Consider the following 16,043-nt stretch of genomic DNA (forward strand, 5'->3'; position numbering starts at 1 on the left):
GTCGGTTTTTGGGGGACTCACTGCGAGACTGTCACAAAATCAAATAAGTAAGCAACGAGGAAAGGGCAAGGGTGAAAGGCCGTAAATCCTTTGCAATGCCTCGGGAATTTACCCACTGCAACTGGCGAAATTGCAAGCCATAAACTGTTTTGTTAAGCTTTGGTGAAGAAAATTATTTCTGGTAGGATGTGAGCTATCGACAGTATTTGGAAAACTAATTTTATATGGACCCTGAAATTTATTTTGAATAGGATTTTCGGGATTTACCGACACTAGCATTGTAGAATTCTATACTTGATAAAGATTATTATTATATATTTAAAATAATATAATATATTTTTTTATTTTCACTCTTGTTTGGCAAATATGATACTTAAAATGAATTCAAAATATGTGTTAGAGAGGCCTATTTCCTAAAGTATAAAAAATGAACTAGAATTCTCAAAAGTTGACTAGTGAAAATCATTACGAAATCATAACTTATTTTTTCACTATATATTTTAGACAATTTTAAAATTGATTTTAAAACCATAGTATTTTCAGTGACAATATAAAATTATTTTAGACTATTTAATAAGTCATTTTAAACCCATAGAAAATTATGTGCCAATCTGAAATGTTTTTCCTTAAAAATGTATATGTCAATGCAAGTCAAAAGTCCAACGAATTTCCACTAGCAAACGACTTAATCCTAATAAAATTTGGGAGCAACTATTGGCCTTTTCTCACCTGATTCGTGTTCTCTGTCGAATGACAACGTTGTCACCTCCTCGACGGGACTAGCTTCCTTTGGTCCCTCGGCCTCCGAATGCACCTCATCATCCTGCGGTCCATCTTCATCAATGTCGTCGTCGTCAGTCTGCTGACTGCTGATGATGGGCAAGCCATTAACGACCTCGATGACACTTTGCACCGAGTCCATTGATGAGGTGGCAGACACCAGAATTGGCGTTGTAATGGGCGTGGTCACCGACGAGGAGGAGGACCCGCTGAGAAGGTCATTTGACTCCAGGTGCGAGTCCATTTGGCCTTGCCCATCATCCGGCAGTTGGTGGCTCTCGAATTGGAGCTCATCCGGCGGCATCTCCACCACAGGACTCGTTTCCGCAACCGCTTGTTGTGCGTTGGGCGCCACATTTGGCAGGTCCACGCTGGCCAGGTTGATAATTGGCTGGCGCTTTTCCGCCTCGTCCCGCTGCTCCACGCCCACAATTACGCGTTCCAGGGGCTTGGGCAGTTGGGCGGTCTCCAAGCTGCTGCGTCGCTGGGTGGGTGTGGGCTTACCACCGGATCCCGCCACCTCACTCCTTTTCGTGGGCACTGGGGGAGGTGGTGTCCTCGGTTTGGTCAAATTAGATGGCATTTTGGGCTTGTTTGTGGGCACTGGAGGCTTGGGCTTCGGCTTTGGCAGCGGCGTGGGCGCCTTCTTGACCTTCTCCTGGGGAAGAATAATGTGCTTGTGGAGGACATAGCCCAAGTCTTCTTCCAGAGTCGGCGAGATGATCTCCACTTTTGTAGTGGACTTTTCGGGATCTTGGCTTTGCTTCGAGGAAACTGTGACTTCTTTTTTGGAGACGGTGACTGTTTGAGTTGACTCCTTGTGACTTGTTGTCCCTGTGATTTGGGTAATTTCTTGAATCCCTTTCACTTCTTTGTGCACCACTTTGACAGCCTCTTTTTTCACCTCTTCTTTGACATTCTGCTGCGAAACTTTGACCTCTTCCTTGACTTCCTTGAGGGCCTTGACCTCCTGTTTCACTTCACTCTGTAAGACTTCCTTGAGCTTGTTGACCTCTTCCGTGACTATCTGATGTGACTGTCGGTCGTTCTCCTTGAGTTCCTTTTGGGAAACTTCTTCTCGAGAGACATTAACCTCTTTTTCCACCTCCTGCTTAGAGTCTTTCACTTCTTCTATGAGTGAAACGCCCTGCTGGACTGTGGACTCACTTGGCCTGGAATCCTTGAGCTCCTTTTCAATTACCTCAAAGACTTGGGGCGTATCCTCTTTCTCCACCTGCTCGAAGGCACTTAGGTCAAAGCCCTGGTCATCGTCGGCCAATTCAAGTTTGTAGAGCTTCTCCGCCTCCTTCTTCACTTTCTGGTAGCTCTCGATCAGCTTTTGGGCCTCCTGCTCAAGTCGTCGCTCCTCGTCGGTTTTCTTGAGGAGCTTGGCCCCCTTTTTCCCAGCAATTTCTTTGCTCTGTTCCAGTTTTTTGGTGACCTGCTTTTCGACATCGTTGGTCACCGTGAGGGTTTCGCTGAGCTCTCGCTTGAAAGTGGGTAGGTCACCGTTCTCATCCTGGGAACTGGGGCTCCCAGCTCCATTGAGAACCTGTTGGGCCTCCAGATAGGACTCCTTCTCGCTCGTCTCACACTCCGTGTAGGTGGTGAGTCCTTCGTTCTCGCTCAGCTGCTTTCCCCGCTCGGATAGGGTCAGAGTACCCCGCTCGATACTCTGGTTATCCTGAGGACACTCCAACCGCTCCCTGAGACTCGATTCCTGGGTGATCGTGGCGGTCAACGGCTGCTCCTGCATGTCCTGCTCGTCGCCGAGGTCGAGCAGGTTGTCGTTGCTGCTGATCTTCTTGAAGCGGGCGCTGCTCGATTTCGAATTGGCACTGGTCACCAGCTGTTCCTCGCCGGTCACGGCATCCCGGGTCCTCAGTTCGCTGAGGGTCTTCTGCTCACTGAGGACACGTCGTTCTTCGTGGATGGTGGTAATGGGCTCTGGGAATGCCTCCTCCCTATCCTCATAGGGCTGCAGCTTGAAGGCTATGTCTGGGATGAGGGTGGACGAACTGCTCGACGAGCTACTGGAGGAACTGGTCTTGGTGGTGGTCACTCGAGTCGTCGTCGTGGTCCTCTGACTCTTCGTGGAACTGGAGCTACTGGAGCTGATCTCCTGAGTCTGGTTCGTGGTGGTTTCATTGCGACTATTCACAGTTATTTCACTTGCGTCATGGTCAGCAATCTTATCGTCAGTCAGCTGGGCCAGTCCACCGGCACTTCCATTTTCCATTTTGGGCAACTTCTTCGGCTCCTCTGATTTGACAAGGTTTCTGGATATAAATGAAAATCGAAAAAAAACGACACCTCAGTAATTACAATTACTCTTCTTATCAGTAGGTGATATGCTAATTGACTTGTTGCCATCACACCTGCTCACCAAAACGTCAATAGAGACAGGTTCGATCAGTTCCGAACCTTCGCCCGACGCTACCAAAATCACACTGATTCCAATTTTCGTATTCCCATTTCTCCTTATCGGGTAGATGGGTCCCCTTTATCAGTGTGTTAGTAAACACACCGGCATTTTGTCTTATCAGCCTTTGTTTTTTATTTGCTTCGTTTTTTTTTTTATTTTTGTGGGGCCTACCTCCCTACCCCTTTGCCCCTGCTGACTGTTTTCGCTATTGGCCTTTGGCTGTCGATATGTATAACAAACTTTTTTGCAACAATCTTTTGATGATACAATTTTAGAAAAGTCCCCTAGCTATTTCGACACGAATTTTCAGTGAGAAAACCTATTACATCAATGGACTTGGTCACTGCACAAAAGCGTAACACTCTATAATATGACAACAAATGTCTATAATTGACACATTTTATAATAAATTACATTAAAGGAATGTTTAATTGCTAATTTTATTATATTTGCTAAAAAAAACTTTTCGTAAATTACCCACTACTAAGCGAGAGCACCATATTCACGGTTTAGTGGCGAGCGATATTTGCCATATAAGCCTTACCCATAAAAGTTACTGATTAGAACAAGTAGACAACTTAGCGGTGTTTGCTTTCATTAGCTAACTATTTTGCTGACAATTTCTTGTATTTTAATATGAAGTGTTTACTAATAAATTGTCAGAATCTAATTTTTTAATAAATTAATTGATGGTGCTAATCTAAAAGATTTCGTTCATCTGCATAATCGACCCAGCTAAAGTTGGTCTAACTAGTAATGTAAATTAAAAAATCTACTTGCTTTCCTTTTTCTGGATGGTTTCTATAAAACGTTAGACAACAACATGGCTTAGAGGCACTCTTTAGTCTTATCTTATCCCCCCACTGACACTTTCCAGCTAATCAAAGCCCATTACTCACCCGTTGGTCAGGGACTGCGGTTCCAGGGAGGAGAACTCCTCCTCGACCTCGCCGATGGTGGGCAGCATGTTGGAGTGCCAGAACATGTTGAAGTAGGCCTCCGAGGGACCGGGTCCATTTATCAGCTCCGGAGGTCCCAGCTTCTCCCCGTCCTCGCATACGTACTCCCTGTTGGCGGCATCCACATCATCCTCGTCCTCCTCTCCGCTGCTGGAACTCGAATAGCAGGTGGTGGTGTTATTATCATCCGCGATCTTCATGCACTTCCCAACGACCAGCGGAGGAGGGGATTCCCGGGAGAGATCGGCGGCCTCGGCGGCGGCGGCGGCCAAAAGAGCGGTGATACTGTTGTGGGTCTGGAGTGGATCGCCTTCCTTATCCTTATCTTTATCCTGACTGTGCACTAGGTCAAATAGGCTGGGCAGTTTGTCTTCGTCCTGGGTCTTGCTCTCGTACGTCTGAATCTTGAAGCGAATCTCCCGATTGCTGGTCGGGGATGGGGTTCCCACAGGAGTGGATCTGGGTGTGGGTGGGCTCTGCTTGAAGGTCTGCATGCTCAGTTTGGGGATTGGTTGGGGCGGCGTAGTTGGAAGGGCCTGCAGCTTGGGTATTTGCGTTTTCTGCAGGGATTGCACCCGCTCTGGGGGCTTGGGCTTAGGTCCCTTGGGTGTTCTTGCACTATTTCCGCTGCTATTACTTCCATTCGAACTAATGCTCTCCAGGGAGTTTGAGCTTTTCGAGCTGCCATTTAAAAGCACCGGGATGAAGGTCCTTTCTGGGGCCTCTGCCGAGTTGGCTCTCTGTAAGGGCGGTCTGGGACTCGACTCCTTCGACTTGCTTCTGTACAAGTTCAGCTTGAGATCCGTTTCGGATTTCTGCTTCTGCAACAGTCGTGGGATGTTTGAGCTCGGTGGAGTACCATTTAGCGTGGGTGACACTGGCTTGGGCACCGGTTTTGGAGTGGGTGTGCTGACTACGGGTATACGTGATTTGCCCTGCGGAGACTGCTGCTTTGAGGGCTGCAAGTGCAGCTTGATCTCGCCCTCTGTTTTGGCCCTCGAGAACTTGGCCTTAGGTATTTTGGTAGCACTGATGGGTGAATCCTTAATCTCATTTGTGGGTGTCTTGGGGGAGTCCAGCTGCTCGTTAGTGGGTGTTTTGGGCTCCTCCATTGGGGGAACCCGCGGTGGAGTCACCTCGATGGGCAGTTTGCTGGGGGTTGGAATTTTTCGTGGCATGGGTATGATGGATCGCTTCTTCGGCTCCACGGTGGCCAATTGGACCCTGGGCTTTGGCGTGGGCGTCGTTTCCGGACTTCTGAGCTCCACGTTCTCATAGACGTTGACCTTCTCCGTCTTGAACTCAACGTTCTCGTAGTTGTTGCCGGGGATGATCAACTTGGCATGGCCCAAGGGCTGCTCCAAGGGCCGGAACTCCTGCTCGAGAAGGGTGAACGGTTGCAGAACCTTGGCCAGCTCATGCCCATTGAGACTGCTGTCCGAGGAGTAATTGGAGCCCATGGAGAACTTGTCGATGACGGTGGAGATGGTGCTAGCAGTGTCATCCGACTCGGAGCCGGCCTTGATGGATTCGGTGAATAGATTCAGGTAGTACTCCGCATCCGGCGGCGGAGTCAGTGGCTTTTCAATGACCAACTGCGCCTGGTTCTCCCTGGAGTTCTGTCGCCTGACCAGTTTCCTTGGTGGCACAGGCGGCGGCGGAGGGGGCTGGGCATTGAGGGTGATGGAGAGCTGCTCCAGCTGCTGTTGTGGATCCTCTTCGCTGGGTGGCTTCTGCCCGTGGCCATTGCGCACCACCAGCTGAATGGCCACATTGTCTTTGAGTCCGCGAACGCAATCGATGCGGGTCATGTGCCGGACATCCCGACCATCGATACTGACGATCTCATCGCCCTCGCGGAGATTCCCCCAACTGGTGGCCACTTTGGAGGCGGGACTGTCGGCGGCGCAGGATTGTATGTACAGCTTCTGAACGAGTTCTGTGCTCCGTGTTCCGCCCTGGAACTTAAGGCCAAAGCCGAGGCGTTCACCCGGCAATCGGAACACTGTGACATCCTCTTTTTGCTCCTCCTTTGGCGGCAGTGGGGCACTTCCACCTTCCTCCTCCTGTCGCCGCTGCAGCAGCTCCATCTCATTGATGGTCAGCACTGTGATGAACGAGGAGTCCTCCGCCACGGAGCTCTGCCGCTTGACTAGCTTCTTCAGGCGATCCTTGGAGGACGACGTGGGATCGTCCACTTCCACTACCGTTATGTAGTCATCTTCCATGGTGGCTGTCTTCGCTGTCGTGCCATTAGCGTTTTCTGTGGAGGCCATTCTTGCAGTTTCGAGTTATGGCCTGGGGAGAAAATGAAATACATGATTATTATTATTATTTCTAGATTATTATTGTTTTTATTAATGAAATAAATTTCACTATTTTACTTAAATAGATATTGAATTTAAGAAAATGATTTCGTTCATGATTAAAATCGCGGCTCTATTGTTTGTCCAAATAATGTAAAATTGTTTTAATAAGTCAAAGTCCAACAGGGAAGAAAAATGTAAGGCATGAGTATCGGATCAACGGTTCTTGGTCCAGCTTAAGCTAAGATTACGGTTGGCATCTTCGCTAAAGCTTTCAAAAGAGATCGTTGATGAATACGTTGGTGTAAGTAAGGTTTCAATCCAAATTGAAGTTGGCGATTCTACATTGTTAAACTTATGTAGAATGTATGTAAAATTATGTTTTTAGCCATATTTACATCAGTTAAAAAACGAATAATTTTTTAATTTATTATATTTTAATTTTATTATCGACGACCTTATGAATCTTTCAGTGAACACCGCAAAGGCTCTAGTCGATAGATTTAAATAACAAGATTATTCAATGGTTTTTAATGGTACTTAATAAAATGCAATATATTTAATACGACTTAGTTTCAATTTTCTTAAAAAGAAAACATAGGTGGAACATTTTCAACCCAATCTTATAATAAATATTACCGAATTTGTAAAAGACAAATATTTTTAAATAAATACTAGATTGATAAAAAGTCCAATATTTGGACACTAACGGTGATAGTCCTAGTCAGGATTAAGGGTATTGAATTTATAATTCTTTAGAAAATAACATTTTAAGCTAATACAAGCTTCTTGTCAATATTCTTCTCGTTTCCCTTGCTCATTCATCTAATTAGATCTGTTGGGTCTCAGTCCTCTTTCGTTCCCCTTTTTCTTTCGCTGCCATGTTCCACTGTCAACAGAGCTGGAAAAATTTTTATTTATGCACTTTGTAGCGCCAAAATTCTCCGGCGGCACCTGTCAGTCAACACTCGGGATAGCACAAACAGTTAGGGAGCCGAGCCCCGGGGCCAGGGAAGCAAACAAAGGAGCAGAATCTGGGCTGCAGCAGCGCGTTCTGGATAGTCAGTGGCAGCTGACTGGCAGCCGCTGACCATAGACATACACTCAACAAATTTGACTGAGAGTGTAAAATAGGCTTTCAATTTTAGACAAAGGGAAGTTGTCTTTGGATTTCGAAAATGCTTTTTGTTCCATTTTGATTTAAAAGTAAAGGCTATTTATTAGCTTGTTGAAATTGCAAGATTAGCCTAAACAAATTTAATTATTTAAGTTTACCCAATTATAAATTATATGTCATTTTAATGTAAAATTTATGTGGGTAAAAACTAACAACGGTCTTTAAACGCTTTTTTAATTTAAAAGAAAAGCTAAGCTCTAAACAGTCTGAAAAACAGAGAAGAAGGCATTGGTGCTTGATCAGAACTGGAAAAGCTCTTTCGCGATGGGCAGTGGTGTGGTTTTCTAATAATTTTCCCTAAGTGCAGGAGCAAACAAAATGACCAAATGGGGCGCTGAGGAAAGTCGAGATGGGAGTGAAAAAATCGGGACTGAAAGAGGGACTGCGGTGGGATGGCAGACAAATGCCAGTCAAAGTCGCTGCTGACTGACACAGTTTGCCATTTTCGAGGAGGAAGCTGTTTGACCAGTACGTAGACGAAGGAAACGGGGGCATTGTGGGGAACTGGGGAAAACCGGGCAATTGGTAAGTGCTCGCTGTCTAATTGAAGTCAAGTGCGTTACTCTGAGCCACTTCTATCCAACGGATGCCCAATCAAATTCGTTTCGCACCAAAGCCAAACCAACTTTGACATTATGCAGCACAAATTGTGTGCAATTTTCATCTGAAAGAGGAATGCCAAAAAGGGGAGAAATATATATCAACGCTCAGAGTTGGAGAAAAGACAGCTAAGAAAAAAACTGGCTCAATGAGGGCTACAACCTCCGGCCCAAACTGTCTGCCAGATCGTCTAAAGGTAACAATTTATATAATGAAACTGATTTCAAATTTGTGATGTTCGGAGACTCGACGAACTGACTCGACTCGTTTGCCGTGCCCCAATCGCAATCGCAATCCCGGTCCAATTCTCGTTCCTGCTCCCGACATTGGTAATTACCGGGCACCGGCCAAAACAACAGTTAAAGCCACATGAAAAAGTAAAAAAAGACACGATAAGTAAGGACGGGCGCAAAAGTCCGAAATAAATAAAAGCGACATAATTGAAAAGCTTTTGATACAGAAGATAAAATGCCCTCGAGAAAATTACTAGCAACATCCTCAACATAAAATCATTAGGTATTCCTCTAATGACTCATTAAATTTTGATAAACTTGCATTTCGAGTTGTGTCAAAAACGAATGTGTTCTTTTCTTTGATTGTATATACATTAATGGGCAAATGTGTAATTTTTATTGTTATATAATGAGATACAAAAAATTATACATTTTATGTGAAATTTTTATTGAATTTAAATATCAAACAGTTGTACTTAGTGGCGGCTTAAGAATTTGTATGTTGGGGGAGGGGGATTTACAATTGTTTTTTTTTATTAATTTTTAGCATGGTGGGGCTTATTCCCTTAAAAACCCTCACCCCTTGCCTACGGCACTGACTGTACCCAAATTATGGCCCCTAACCAAAAATGATACTCCTCGAAAAGGGTATACAACTTCAGTAACAACAACGGTAGCGGTAAAAATACAGTAAATTGAAACAAGTTTAAGAACTGAACCGACCAGTGTCGTGGTTATTGGTCACCTGTCCGTCGAGGAAGAGCTCCATCGAATACTTTTCGATTGCTCTCCCCCAAAAAATGTACCCAAGGCTGGGCGAGGGGTCTTCGGATGGGGAAGGGAATGGGGAAGGGGCTGGAGTCGGCGTGATTCGGCAACTTTCTTGCAACGGACCTCTGCAACTGGTGGAGAGAAAAACCCGTCGCTAAATCATCTGTTCGGAGCCAACAAAACCCACCTGACTGCCTGACTTTGTGTGGGAGTCTGTGGTGCAAGATTTTTGCGGTGGCTTTGAAAATTGTTTGGAATTTTTCCCCCCGCCGTTTTGCAACACGTTGATTCCTTCTTTTTGTTTGATAAAAAGAAAGTTGACATAAATTGTTTTGTACTTTTTTTTGCACATTTTTTTTTGCACATTTGAGGTAGCGAAAAACCAAAAAAGTTTGCGGTTGCCTTTTTTGTTTGGTCGTGCAAAGGAAGGAAACAACCGAGGTTGAGTCGAGTTTTTGGCAAGTTTGTTGTGGGATCTTTTGGTTTTCTTTTTATTTCTTTTCTTCTTGTGTTGCATTTTGAAAGTTCGTGGAACAAGTTAATCGCCTCCGTCTTTGTCTTGATTTTATGGTTAGTTTAGATGCGGTTAGTTACGAGTGACAAGGGAGTGATAAGTGGGCTGGCACTTGATTAAAGTTTTTCGTCAGAGTTATATAATATTAGGGCTAATGAATGGATTTTGTTCGGTAACTAATGGGCACTTTTAAATCACTTGCTAAAAGTTTAAGTTGATATTTAAAGATAGCCTTACACTTTGTTTTAAGGTTTATAAGCTAGTCATTTATGAAATTATCCAAAATAGCAAGACACCTTGTAATATGTAAGTTAATTATCGCATTAGAAGTAGCCTTCAAAATTTCTTATCGGTATGCCCCACGCAAAGCAATTGTTTTGATACTGCTACTTTCCCTGTCGAGTTCCCATATTAGGCATAATAACCATAACTTTAAGGTACTTCCCATTTCCCCCTCATTCGATTTCATTAACAAATTTGCCCGCTGTGTTTGAAAAATATGCTTTAAATGCATTTAATTAAAAACATTTATGCAAATTGCAAGCGGTGGCTATTATAACAGCAACAAAAAGCAAGTGCAGCGATGAACAATGAAGGCACTAAAGGCCCCCTCGCCCCTTTCGCAGTTTTGAGCAGAGTTTCACACCATTTGCTATGCGACTGACCGCAGTTTCCCCGCCCCCTGGGTGGCCCGCCCCTCGGTTTTCCCGCGGCTTTCCACCCCATCCCCCTGGGTACTCTTTCTTGCTCATTATCTTTGCTGAGGCAAATTATGGGAAACTAGCGCAACAGTTTTTTGCCTCTCCTTCCCCGTTGGAAAAAAGTCAATGCTTATGCTAATTTCTTTTGCTGCGGAACTTCCTTTGTCCCCCCGTTTCACCCCGCCACTCCGCAACACCACCCCATTTCGAATGCATTTTAATTGCACTTTTTCCTGCCGCTCCGCAAGAAACTAATAACTGGCAATTTATTAAAATGTTTTGCGGTTTGCCAGCAAAGTGCCGCGTTGATGCAGCGAAAACTCGTGTCTTGTACAATTTTGGACATTTGTTTTGCTATATTGGAAATATGGAAAAGCATGCAGGGATTGGCCAACAAAAAAGGCAAGAAAATAAGCCAAGAAGTGAATTTTTGCTATGCGAGCCAAATGCGTTAAGCGAGGCGTGAAAATTTCTCTACCCAACTCGCTTGCGATTTATGTGAGAATTATGTTAAATTAGCCAGCGAAGCGTGCCTTTCCCTTCTCGAACCCTCTTCATCCCAAGGCAGACTAACAAATCTGATAAATTCATCAAAACCAACAAAAAAATACAAGAAATTTGAAGGCAAACAAGTTGGTTTCAAGCGGAGTAAGTGTGAACTAGTTCATTTTTTCTGGGAAACTAATTTAAAAAGATGGTTAGTAAGATATGTTAAGAGACAAAATTATAAGCTTATCTAGTTATGATCTTCTGTTTTGCTTAAGTTGAAAGTAATTACATTTTGGGTTGTTAAATATATGCAATGAAACCATATAATCAAGATTATTCAAATTGCAATCTTTATAATTTACTTTTTTCTTGTACTTAAAAGAGTTGAAAAAAAAAATTTTTTAGTTTAAACTATTGTCTAGATTGGCTGAGCTAAGAATTGTAGTTATTTATTTGGATCTTTAAAAAAATATCTTTGCTTTGTTCCGATTTTGCAGTCAAATCAGACATATTTCAAAGCGATATTTTATGAACTTTACGATTTGGTTGAAGAGAAATACCTTGCTCGAAAAAGAAATACCCAGCCATGAACCACAACGAAGTGCCCTCCGATGAATCGAAGGATCCGATGCGTGAATCGAGATCAGAGTCCTCCGACGAGGATATCAGATGTCTTCTAGATGGTCTCCACCTGCAAATGTTTCACCTTATGGAGGACCAGGACCTACTGCACTTGCTGGTCAACAAGCAGACATGTAGAGCCGGACTAATCCTGGCCAGGGTGAGATTGCACCATGGATCTGAACGAACTTCAGCAGAGGCCCAATTGCCCAGAGGACAACCCTACAAGGCAATCACTCGTGTTATTGAAACATCGAGCCCCCACGGGAAATACTTTAGGATCACTCGACACCCAATTGACCCGATCCTTAGATACTTCCGGCCCCTCACAACCATCTTCGGCCGTCTGGTGCCAGAGAGCTTGAGAGTAGCGAATCGGCATTGGGACCACTGTCTGGATATGGTTGTCGAATGTGCCAACATCCGAAGGGAACTCCAATCCACGATCGACTCCATCAAGAAGCTGCGAACGACCCTTGACTGAAGGTTATCACCTCACATGATCTCTGACTAGAAGCCACCAAAGTGCTAAGTTAAAAGTAATGTTTTTGAATAAATAATAAATTGTATACTAACACCTCCTTTCAAAGGTAATCTATATATCCGACTTAACTGGCATTTGAGAAATTTGTATCTTCACTGAAGACGAAACTGTACAATGGACAATGACTTCGGTTTCCTTTTCTGCCTTGCTCAAGTTATATAAAGGGATTGTAAAATGCGAATTTATCGATTTTAAATCATAAAGATGTGCTCCTGTCTGAAACATAAAACCAACAAAAGTACACAAATGAGCCAAAATAGTTTGATTTAACATAAATAAAAATCAAAACCTTAATTTCAGTTTTTGTTGTAGAAAACTTTCGTGGTTATATATATTAATATTTCACTACCTGTTATTAAGTTCGCGCTTTATTTTCTATTACTTCAAAAGGTATTGCTAAGGATATGTAAGTTAGCTAAACAGTTGTATTAGTTCATGAATATTACTACACAACTTTTTCTGATGGCACGTTTTTAATTAAGATAAATGGCTCTGTTCCCTGAACTCCACACTGATTCCCCTCTGCCACCTCCGCAAAAGTCTTTCTCGATAACCCTGCAGTGCCTGGCATCAATTATAGTCTAGTTAAAAATAAAATCAAATGCCAGAGCAGCCAGCATTGACAACATTGTCGATTCGGTGGCCAGCCAGCCCCTTCTGGGTGCCCCGCCCCTTTTTGCGGAGTCGTGGCGGCGGCAATTATGCGGCATTTTCTTTGGCCCCTAGCCACAAACGAGTTTCTTTCCGCCGAGATATCTTTGTTTCGCTGTATTTCTGCGACATGCAGCGGCAACTACAACAAAATACCAGAAATAACTTGAAAATCCATTAAACAACTGTCGGCCACAAGTCGGCCTGGCTGGCCCAAAGGGATAAAGATAAAAGTTTTGTCAACTCCGCGAAACGAAGGGCGGCAGTGGGGCCTTGACAAGTGATAACAATGTGTCAGGCAAAGTCGGCGGAAAACGTCCTTGGCTTCGATTTTCGCTCAGCAAACTTCAACTCTGACTTCGAGTTTTATTGATTTCTGCAAACACTCTCGAGGGGCAAAAAGTGAAAGGCCACTGCTAGGGTTTCCATAACCTGTTTTCACAAAATATTTGTACAATTTGTATTTCTTTTGCATTAAGAAAGTAAAACCAGCTGTCGATTGAGGGAGTTGCGTGGGTCACACACGGTCCAGTTCCCCAGAAAAAATAAATAAACACAGCTCCGCGATCGTGCAACGGAACTGGATTTTTATGTGGTCGTGGGTCTTCGTAAGTCTATCCACGATCCAAGAAAATATTTGTCTTAATAACTCTGGGGCATAAGGCAAAAAAAGTGATGCACCTATTTGTAATATTTCCTAAAAGACTTTAATAATAAGAACAATTTTTTTTAAGTCCAACAATGCAGCTTAGTAAAAATACAAAATTAAATTATGTACTTTTGCACAATTCTTAAAATTGACAACCGAAGGATGTGGCATAGTCGTAAATCCAATATGAATGGTTTTGTAATCCCAAAATTAATTTGTATATATCAATAAAGTAATCTAATTTACCATTTTAATTATATATAATATTTATTGGCGAAAAAATAAATACATAAATAATTTCAGAATGCTTCAAAATTTTTATAATCTAATTAACGCAGTAGCAAGAGTCCCTTGTGTTCACTGCAATCCATTCCAAGTACCGAGAGACTCTAGTGTAGACACCGGGAGCATCGGGCTTGGCGCATCCGTAGCCGAAGGACACAACTCCAGCCAACCGGAAAATGCGATCCCTGACGATCAAGGGACCACCGCTGTCACCCTGAGGATTTTCACCAAAAGTGGTAGACTATTATACACTCAGTTAAAAATATACCGATATTGTTGGAAATTTGTCCTTAGTTTTGAAGATCATTTTAATTTAAATGTTTTGCTATAAACAGGAAAGCTTTTCCAAAAGCAGAATTTACGATTTGTAAAAGGATTAAATTTGTTTTATGTAAATCAATTGCTGAATATCAAAATTAATCTCAACTTATCTGCTTTTTTTAAGCTAACTAAACACCTTTTTCTAACTAATAATTTAGAAAATCACTTCATTAAAATGTAAGCTTCAAGGGACGATTGTTCCAACTAAACCGATTTATGTGAAACCCACCTGACAGGCGTCCCGACCTCCGGTTTGGACGTAGCCCGCACACATCATGGTGTCCACGATCATGGAACGGTACGAGGTGGCCCGGCACTGGGCATTGGTGATGATGGGCACCACCACCTCCTGCAGGACACTGGAAGTGGAGCCACCCTCCTGGCTCAGACCCCACCCCGCCACGATGGCCTTCTGGAAGTCAAAGTTCTGCAGCCAGTTGCTGGGCAGGCAGGCGGGTCGCATGGTGTCCACCAGCGGGATCGGCTGATCCAAGCGGAGGAGAGCTATGTCGTGGACCAGGCTCACCGGGTCGTAGCCCACGTGGGCATGGGCGAAGGCCACCGACCGGGTGACTCCCGGGTGGGAGGAGCTCCTGTCCAGCTGCAGCAGCCGCACGGACACGCCCCTCATGTCCATGCCGTGGACGCAGTGGGCGGCGGTCAGGACATAGCGATCGTTGATCAAGGTGCCTCCGCAGAACAGGAAGGTGCCGCGAATGATCTGCGCGATCCACGGATATTTATTCGTCCGCACCTGGGTGCCGCCCACAATGCGATTCACATTGGGAACGCCGCAGGCTGCAAGAGGATAGGAAATGGGATTCGATGTGTTCGATGGGATCTGTAATCTGGGTGGTCTTTGGTGGAAAAAAGGTCTCAGCCAGGGAATGAAAACGCGGTGGAACTGGAAGTTATAGTGCCTGAATTATTGAATATTTGAATATGCCAAGATGTCTCGAAGAAATAAGAACTGAAACTGCAATATTACTAATTTATATCTGAACGATATTATTAAAACGCTTCGAGAGACTGTGAGTTTAGCTGGACTAAAATTTTGAATTCGTGTTTATAATAGGATCTCTTATAGAAATATTTATTAACTTTCTATTATTGATTAAGAACCCAAAATATATTGAACTACGTTAGGTTCGTTGAAAAAAAATGTAAGTCTCATAATAAAATTACTTTGAAGTTAAACTGAATAAAGGATTGGGAGGAATTTTATGTTTTTTTTATTTTTGTTTAGATTGTGTCTATTTAAAAGTGGTTTTAAGGTTAAAGGCCGAATTAACTTAAATTTGTACTTGATGCAATAATCACTTATTTTCATTACGAACTTAATGAAACGTCTTAAAACCATTTTATTGACTTGCTTAATTCTTCTACGCGAAAAGCCAAGGCAATGAAGTCGTTGACTAAGCTCACAGCACGTTTCACAAACACGTTTGCAAGTAATGCGTTTCCCGATAGGCGTACAATAACCGATTCAAATTTCCAATTATTAGCCCCAGATTAGCCGGATCGTTTCATTCCCCGCTGGATTGGATTGGCACTGCAATTTCCCCAACTCACTGCAGCTGGCACAGCGATTAACGCGGAACGCCTTGGCACCACCGCCCTCGAGGGGGGAAAGGGGGGAGGAGGAGGAGGCCGGGGGAGGCCGGATCCGAGGGAGTTTCGCTAGCCACGCCCAAGACGTTCGATAAGATTTGCTGCTTATGGCCCTCGATCAGATCATCAATGAAGTCCGATTGCACTCCGGGCGGTGGTCCGGGATGGGAAGACGCGGTCGTGGTCGTGGTCGTGGTCGCAGTGCCATTGACTGGCAGAGGCGGCAGTCGCGCTGGCTTCGGATAGAAGTAGCCGCGGGAAGGTGACTTATAATTATAGACGGCCCGGCTCCGATCGCAGCAGATCGAAATGAGGGCAAGAAGGAACAGAGAAGCTGGCGGATTGAGTTTCATACTCCCGGCGAACCGAACCAAACGCTTGGCAAACGCAAACTGATGGGCTGCCC

The 16,043-nt window shown here is 44.1% G+C and overlaps 3 protein-coding genes across 6 annotated transcripts in view; 1 reads left to right on the forward strand and 2 right to left on the reverse strand.

Moving 5' to 3' along the window:
• LOC108041505 (flocculation protein FLO11) overlaps positions 1–16,043 on the reverse strand; it is a 130,692-nt gene that overhangs the window by 103,341 nt on the left and 11,308 nt on the right. For 2 of the 4 annotated variants that reach the window (XM_044461664.1, XM_044461663.1), the window contains exons 3-4: positions 4,105–6,462; positions 730–3,059 (exon numbers count right to left, since the gene is read on the reverse strand). In XM_044461664.1, the coding sequence (XP_044317599.1) occupies positions 730–3,059; positions 4,105–6,440 (4,666 nt within the window). In that variant the 5' untranslated portion in view covers positions 6,441–6,462. Of the gene's footprint in view, positions 1–729; positions 3,060–3,158; positions 3,222–4,104; positions 6,463–16,043 lie in introns of those variants that run through there. The other 2 variants (XM_044461665.1, XM_044461666.1) reach the window with 2 other exon arrangements.
• Positions 11,515–12,060, forward strand: LOC108048390. Its single transcript, XM_017128990.2, has one exon. It carries the CDS (start codon positions 11,542–11,544, stop codon positions 12,058–12,060), a length of 519 nt encoding a protein of 172 aa, XP_016984479.2. The 5' UTR covers positions 11,515–11,541.
• LOC108048391 (trypsin-1) lies at positions 13,738–16,012 on the reverse strand. Its single transcript, XM_017128991.2, is given in 4 exon segments — positions 13,738–13,919; positions 14,256–14,824; positions 15,599–15,678; positions 15,680–16,012. Coding segments are annotated over 4 exon segments (1,134 nt in total). The 5' UTR covers positions 15,991–16,012; the 3' UTR covers positions 13,738–13,745.

The sequence above is a fragment of the Drosophila rhopaloa genome, unplaced genomic scaffold (assembly GCF_018152115.1).
Source record: "Drosophila rhopaloa isolate 14029-0021.01 unplaced genomic scaffold, ASM1815211v1 contig_47, whole genome shotgun sequence".
Taxonomy (NCBI): domain Eukaryota; kingdom Metazoa; phylum Arthropoda; class Insecta; order Diptera; family Drosophilidae; genus Drosophila; species Drosophila rhopaloa.